This window comes from Triticum aestivum, chromosome 7A (assembly GCF_018294505.1).
Source record: "Triticum aestivum cultivar Chinese Spring chromosome 7A, IWGSC CS RefSeq v2.1, whole genome shotgun sequence".
NCBI classification, from domain to species: Eukaryota; Viridiplantae; Streptophyta; class Magnoliopsida; order Poales; family Poaceae; genus Triticum; species Triticum aestivum.
The window spans coordinates 651,087,986-651,095,644 of NC_057812.1; the positions used below are offsets into that span (position 1 = coordinate 651,087,986).

Sequence of the window (7,659 nt, forward strand, 5' to 3'; positions counted from 1 at the left end):
GTCGCCGGAGTTGCGCCAAGTCCGGCTGCCTTCCCTGCGTCGGCTGCAAGCAGGCACGGTGAGCGGGACGCCGGGGCGGGGCGGAGGTTACAAGAGGCAGAGGAGCTCGGGCTCGAGGGGCTCCTCCCCTCGATTTAGATCGGCGCCGCCGCGTGTGGAGACGATGAATAGTAGCGCCGGTGAAAAAGGGGGCTTTCTGCAAAAAAAAACATGCCACGTCGGCACCCGACAGGTGGGCCCCGCTGGTCAGATACCCCGTCAATACGTGTTTATACGCGGTTTAGACCTTTTTGTAACGGCTAGCCCCAGACTTGGTACTGACATGTAAAAATTACCAAAAGTGGTACCAATCCGCATGTAATGCCCCAATTGTGGTACTTCCGTGCAATTAACTCTTCTTTTTTGGTATGAAGTTGGTCGATTTAATGTGAACTGCCCAGGTGGCGATAGATCAAAGAAACCAACGGCTGACACACAAAGTAGTCCACCTTCAAATACTGGCCGATAAGAAGTTGGGATGTCCATGGCTCCGGACAATTTGCATCACAAACGGTTGTACGTAGTGAGCACAGTTTTGTGATTTAACCGAACGATCGAGAAATAGTAGTGATGTTAATGTGATCCTCCGTCGATCAAAGACAGTCAAAATTCAGCACGTGGTTGTTTTTTGTCTGGTTTTAAAAGTTTAAGGTTGTCAAATAGACGGTTTTATAGTTCAGGGTTGGTTGTATGTTAGACTTTGGTAATAGTTTTCGAGGTTTAATATGAACTTCTCTAAATCAGAAATATAGTAGCATGCATTTGTCATTGAATCGTGCCTTGTAGTATCATCTGGTTTGGCGTATGTGATGTGATGATAACGTGGCCCTCCGTCGGGCCAAGCCACAGCATGACCCTTTTCTTTGTTGATTGGCATGATGAAAGAAACAAAAATAACAAGCACCGGGCCACCGCAAATATAAGCACGGCGGACAACGGCGAACTCTCACACATAAACCCACCCGGTTGGCACACCAAAAGCCTAGCAATAAATACTACTCACTCCGATCCGGCGCCGTGCTTGCGTACATTCTTTGTAGTAAGACGTCGTGGCAGGGCTAGCTTAATTAGAGCATGAGGCGACGTGCGGCGGGCTTCTTGCGCAGGCCGACGAGCTTGGCGTCGTCGATGACGGGCCCGCAGAGCGTGCCGTCGGCCTTCATGTGGTAGAAGGCGCTCTGGAAGACGACCCGGGTGCGGTCCCTGACGGCGACGAAGTCCAGCACGGCGCGCTTGTAACCGCCGGCGCCCTTGGACTCGTAGGGCACCTTGAGGGTGGAGCGCGCGGCATAGGCCTCGGCCACCATGGATCCCATGCAGCCGTCGGCGGAGTCGCCGACGGCGAAGGAGAGACGGTAGGCCCATCCAGGCACGGTGCGGACCTCCTGCACGAGCGCGCTCTCCTTGCCGCCAACGAGCTCGACGGCACGGGCGCCCTCGGGCACCTTGAAGTGCGCGGCGTCGACGTACTTGACGGCCTTGGAGGACATGATCATCCAGGCGGGGAGCGGGGAGTGGTCGTCCTCGATGTTGGGCGGCACGAGCACGCCCCAGGAGGCGTTGGGGAGGAAGTAGGGGCCCTCCTCGAAGCCGCCGTTCTTGAGCATGTTGCCCTTGGAGAGCGTGGGCGGGTAGAGCGTGCGGATGGCGACGGCGTCAACGAGCGGGCCGCAGGCGGGGTCCTCCTCGACGCCGGGGTTGTGGAGGACGAGCTCGACGACGTCGAGCTTGGCCTTGAAGGCCCAGGCGTAGGAGTCCCAGCCGTTGCTGCCGTAGATCGTCTGCATGGGGAGCACGCCGGACTCGGGGCTGACGGAGACGTTGAGGCGCTCGGCCTGCGCGCAGGTGCGGGCGGCGCTGAAGGTGATGGCGTAGTAGGAGCCCCGGGCGACGGGGATGCGCTGGAGGATGGAGGCGTCGTTGCCGAGGCGGACGGCGTAGGCGCCCTGCGGCACCACCAGCAGCATGTCGCCCTGCTTGTGGCCGGACTCGATGTACTCCACGAAGCCCGACGTCTCCCACCTGGGGATCGCCTTGCCGCCCTTCACCACCGTGCCGTTCACCAGCTCCGACTTGGCCGGACCCAACTCGAAGTTGCCATTCGGCAGGAGCCCTGCATGCACCAGCCCATCAGAGTAAATAAAAATGGATGTAGCTAGGTCTCAATCGACTAAGACTTAATCTTTTTTAGGAGGACTAAGACTTGATCAAATGATATAACGGATAAGAAAGGAAAACGAAAAACAGAATAAAAAATTTGCACGGATCTTAATATAAGATCTCACGAGTAAGACGTTGATTGAGACTTAACTAAGTCTTAGTCAATTGAGATTTAGCAATACAGTTAATTAAATTGCAGCAGGTAACATTTGTTCTTGGTTCTGGTGTTTCACCGAGCCTCGGCCATTACTGCTGGAGCTAGAAAAGGAAAGCAAGCTGCAACGGTGCTGGAGCACGCAGGGCTGTCTCCCCAACTCATGCTTCGTTTAACAATCACACCGACAGACAGGCGTCATAGTGTAAGCTGACAGGGTGCATGTTACTCTGCTTCAGCCTAGGCCAGGCGCATTCACTACCCACTTCGTCGAGCATGCACATGGCGCAGATGCAGAGCCCTGCGGCGGTTTCTGCACACGCACGAGAGGTCGATGCAGCGGAAACCGAATCGAACCCAACACAAGCTCACGCCACTGCTAGTACACTACGCACTTTCTTTAGGTTAGTATATACATGTACTTGTACTATACGATGTAGCAATGTTTATTAAGTTATACAAACAAAGAGAGATTCTTTGGACTTTGGACGGTGAGCGTGCATGGAGACTGCGTTTACTGGTTTCAAATCGGAAAGGTGGCCCATGCACACATGCGAGGAAGATGCGTTGCCATGTGAGGGTGGGCCGACAGTTATACCCTACGTCAATAAAATCGAATCATGATCAACCTTGTTCAAGCACCATGCACATGACAGCGAACCAGAATCATTTCCTACAAACAAGATCCTCGATGCATGCACGCATGGTGTGCCACACCTAACCAGATCAGTTTTTGTGATCGCAAGATGGTCCTTAATGCATGTGGGTCAACCATGCAACGACCCGCTTGTCTGCCAGGCCGGGTCAAGTGCTCTACCCATTTTCATGAAAGAAAAATCTCTCGTCGGTGATTCGCCTACTTGACGACCAACTAACTATACTTACTACTGGTTTTACGCAGAACCAATCAAAGTACAGCGCCTCAAGCAAAAGCAGTGAATATGACACGAAGAAGACAACAAGAACAGGCGGAGAAAGGAGGGATAAAGGCATGATATCGTGCACTTCTCTTAATCGGCATGTACTCCTGAAATCTAATCATGCGGCGGCAAGTACTGTAGCTCGCTATCTGAGGGTACATGACAGAGCAGGGGTGCCTCACCGTCGGTGACGACCGCGGCGGCGCGCGCCGCCGCGAAGACGAGCAGGAGCAGCACGGCGCAACGCATCGCGGCGTCCTCCGTCTTCCTCGCTCTTTAGTTTTCCGCTTGGAGCTGGTTCAAGCTTACGAGCTCGAGCTCAGGGTGGAGGATGAGACGAAGGGAGGAGCACGGCCGCGCTTTATAGGCCAGCTCCTCGTCTAAACGGCCTCGGGGCGCGCCCGTATTTGCAGAGGAAATGCCACCGCGAGCCGCGCCAGGGGCCGCTCGATCTGGGCCCTCGGAGACGGGACGGACGGACGGCACCGACGACGGGCTCCGAGATGGCGATCCTGTCGTCTGCATGTGCACGCATCGGCCTCAGCTGACACATGGTGGCCATGTGTGCATGTGCATGCGACGTGAGCCATGCGACCCTTGCCCCTCGCAGATCGGAGTGCATCCGCTGATCAAGACAGACATGGAAGCGGACAGAAGGGAAATGATTATTATTCAACCCAAGACAAGAAGAAGAAGAAGAAGAAGCAGCTCGCTTGCACTCCACACCAACAAGAGACCGGCTTCAGCTGTGGCCTGCGCGCACCCACCGATCCGCCCCGTCGTCAAGTCCTCAGATATTTTCTTCTATTGTACTGGATTGGAAGACCGTAAAGATGACAGATACGTGTGCTCCTGCACAGTACTTGCTCAGTTGCTCTCTGTTCGAAATTACTTATCACTCAAACAGATGCAGTATCTAACTCATCCATTTCAGCGACAACTAATTTCGGATGTATGTATTATCGGTTAGCAAACTGTGGCTAGCTCCTGCGGTTCCATGCATCCGGTCAATCATCGTCAATCTGTCACCATGAGAAAAGAGATGGAAAATCAAATCATCGTCAAACCGGGGTCAAGGAGCGCGGTGGCACGAGGGCGACACGAGTCACCGCGGGCGTCCTGATTGCACGCAGCCGCATGTGCCCCTCTCTCTGTCTCTGTTCAGTGATCCAGGTTCAGCGATGCGCTGCCCCATAAAAACAAGTGATGGTTCTCTATCGTCTCCATGTGCCGTGCACTGTCGGACGCACAGTGCCCGCCGCTGTGCCATTCATAAACTACGAGTGCAAGGCCAGATCTTATCTCTAAAATCTGGAGGCCATGTGAGGCCGCATGGTGGACACTGTGCGCTGCTAACTTCCGTGTGGCCAGGCGCCGATTTCGAGTTTGGCATCAGACAGGTGTACGTGTCTGTGCAGGATGGTTCGCCTGCCCTTGTGAGGTTTCTTTAGAGCAACTTCAACCGGTGATTTATTTTGTCCGTCCATGTTCGTTTTAGGTCACCGCGTAGTAAAACATTGACCCAATGTGTCGACCATTTCAAAAACCATCCGCTTCGTGTCTATTGTACTTAGACTCATTTCAGGCCTAAAATTATGTCTGAAATGTGTTGGCGCAGACGCGCCGCGCGTCGGCTCGGTGTTCGCCACGGCCCCGCATGTCAGCTGCCTAACCAGCCCAACGGTCATAATTAACACGGCCACTAACAGAGGACCCGTCTGGCAGTGTGTGAAAGGGCCGCGTGCCCGTCCCTTTTAATGGACTCGTGTGGCGGGACCTTTGCTTCCTCGCCGGCGACCAAAAAACCCTAGACAGCCAACCAGCAACAAACCCTAGCAAAGCCATGGGAATCTTCTGTGGGAAGGGAGGGAAGAAGGGAAGGTTCAGCGCCGAAGCGAGCTTTTCCCGCGGGCACCCAGCTACATCGTCGTCGGCTAGACGTGGCATGCCACCGTGGGAGCGGGAGCGGCTGCACATCCCAGTCCACCAGGCATGGTGGCACTGGCAGTACCGCTAGCCCCTGTCGTATCCAGATGTGAACTTGCCGCATGGTTGGCATCTGAACCCGCACCACATCCCCATCCCGGCGGCGCCGCGGCCCGCGCGGGCGCACGCTAAGGAGGTTTCCTGACGGCGCCGGTTCCTGATGCCGGAGCAGCGCGCCATGCGTGCCTACGCACCAGACTCTCCCAATTGGGAGTGCTGGTTTGCGCTAGAGCACGAGGAGGAGCACCGCCTCGGCATGCACATCAACCACGCCCTTCCACCGCCGCCCCTGCGGGTAAAGTCAGAGGAAGAGGAGGTGAAGGCATAGTATCAAGCCGCCCTCGAGGAGGGCCTGTAGCAAACGCTGAAGGCGAGCCAGCTCAAGGAGGACGCCCATTGGGATGGGCTGGAGCAAGCCCTAGCTTTGTCCGCGGCGGCGGACTCCGTCCAGGCGCCCATATTCATGCCGCCACCGCCGTCGGCACCGTCCCTTGTCGAGCCCAAGGCCAAGCCAGAGCGCGAGCCAACGCGCACGTGGAAGCGGTCACAGCTGCCCCCACTTGACAAGAGGAGTCTTATTCGTGGACCGGCGAGATTCGCGCGTGGGTGAGTGCACCTCCCTGCTACTATGCCTCCACGTTGAAAGAAGAGGCGGTCCACCTTGAGCGCTGGAAGATCCATTGGCTCATCGAGGAGGGGGCCGACGGCGAGCGACATATGCAATATGAGCAGCAGCTGCACCGCGACGAGGAGGCACTGCCGCTTGAGGAGAAGGAGGAGCGCACCCGCCTTGCCGCTATGCCGTCGCCGCAGCAGACGCCGAAGGAGGTTGCCCTGGCGGCCTATCTAGTCGCGTTCGGTTGGGCTGGGCGCCCCCTCGTCTTCATTGACCTCACCAGCGGTGACGACGACGACCGTAAGGGCAAGGGCAAGGGCAAAGCAGTCTACTAGGGCAGCGCGCGGGCGTTTATTAGAGTTTTTTAAGTTTTTAGTTATATTTAAGTGAACTTTGGCTGGCGTTTGACTGACCATTTTATGTATAACTATGATTAATTAAGTTAGTTTCGGGCACGTCGACATAAATGAGTCGGCCTCCCATTAGGAGTACCTGCCAACTCAAATGAAAAAGCGGACGAACACTTTCGTCTAACCGATTCAAACGGACAAAAAACAGATAAAGTGTGCATTTGTTTGGGTCGGCGTGTTGAAATTGCTCTTAAGGATAGGCATTGTTTTGTGCTATGCGGACGATGGAATGGACCCGGGATCTTAAAGTCATGCTAAGAGCAACTGCTGACATGTATTGCGTGTAACTTTCTTTGACCTGCAATCAGTACTGGCCGTCGCCGCTGGCCGCTACTCGCCGCCGCCACCGCCGCTGGCCGCAGTCGCTAGGTTAGGTTGGGGACTTGGGGAACGGCCGAGTGGGGGTTGGATCAAGTGAACGGGACGAGTGTAGCCGGTATCCAGTGTGGGCTATGGGCTGTGGGCCGTTAAATAAGACATGTATTAATTTTTTGGGGCCAAATCTTGGGTATTCATATGAATACATGTGAATACCCCTGGCGCCGCCGATGCCTGCAGCACCCTCTCGCCGCGCCGCGCCCTCAAGCTCCTCGCGCCATCGTTGCGCCTCCCTGCTGCTGGGGCCCCGCCGCTAAATCCCGCCTGCATTCCCCTGTTGCGCACCGGGACGAACGGCAGCAGCTCCTCCTTGCCTCGTCCACATCGACAGGAGCCGTGCCATGGACCTCTGCACCCTCGCCGGAGTGAGCTCGTCCCCGCTGCGCCTAGTCCCTAACTCCTTCCCTGCTTCGCCAAGTCCAGCGACGACCGCGCTCGTTGACTCCTGCGATGCCTGCTGCTGCCGCTGTTTTTCCCCTGTCAAACGAACGAGCAGCCCCTTCGGGGTTTTTCGCCAAGTCCCCGGTCCGATGAACGCACACGTAACACCGACGACCACGAGCACCTCCTGTCAGCCGTCTACTTCGACCACATCAAGCCGGCAAGTCCGAAGACCCCAAGTACCCCGATGTCGACGACCCTCAAGTTCGGCTACACGGAAACGCCAAGTACCCCTACGCGCGAAGATGCCAAGACCGTTTCGGGATTCACCAAGTACTGCTACTGATGACTCGAACATCTACGAAAACGTGTACCACTACCATCGCCGAGATTGCGAGAACCTCTACCGACGACCTCGGAGCGTGTACGACGACCGTTGTCGAAGACCCGTACCTCTACCGCTTCCCGAACATGAACGACTACTTCCACTACGACCGTCCCGAGAATATCTACTTCCTCTACTTTGCACCGAAACCGAACTGGCCCGAACGCACGCTTTGAAGGTATAACCGTCAGAACGACGCCCGTGGATGAATGCATGTTGTATGAGATGCT

The 7,659-nt window shown here is 55.9% G+C and overlaps 1 protein-coding gene across 1 annotated transcript; it reads right to left on the bottom strand.

Annotated features, from left to right (window-relative positions):
• Positions 1–851: 851 nt before the first annotated feature.
• Positions 852–3,743, bottom strand: LOC123148987 (uncharacterized). The gene is made up of 2 exons (XM_044568522.1): positions 3,456–3,743; positions 852–2,152 (listed from the first exon to the last, which is right to left on the bottom strand). Exons 1-2 carry the CDS (start codon positions 3,520–3,522, stop codon positions 1,107–1,109), a joined length of 1,113 nt encoding a protein of 370 aa, XP_044424457.1. The 5' UTR covers positions 3,523–3,743; the 3' UTR covers positions 852–1,106.
• Between the last annotated feature and the right edge of the window lie 3,916 nt (positions 3,744–7,659).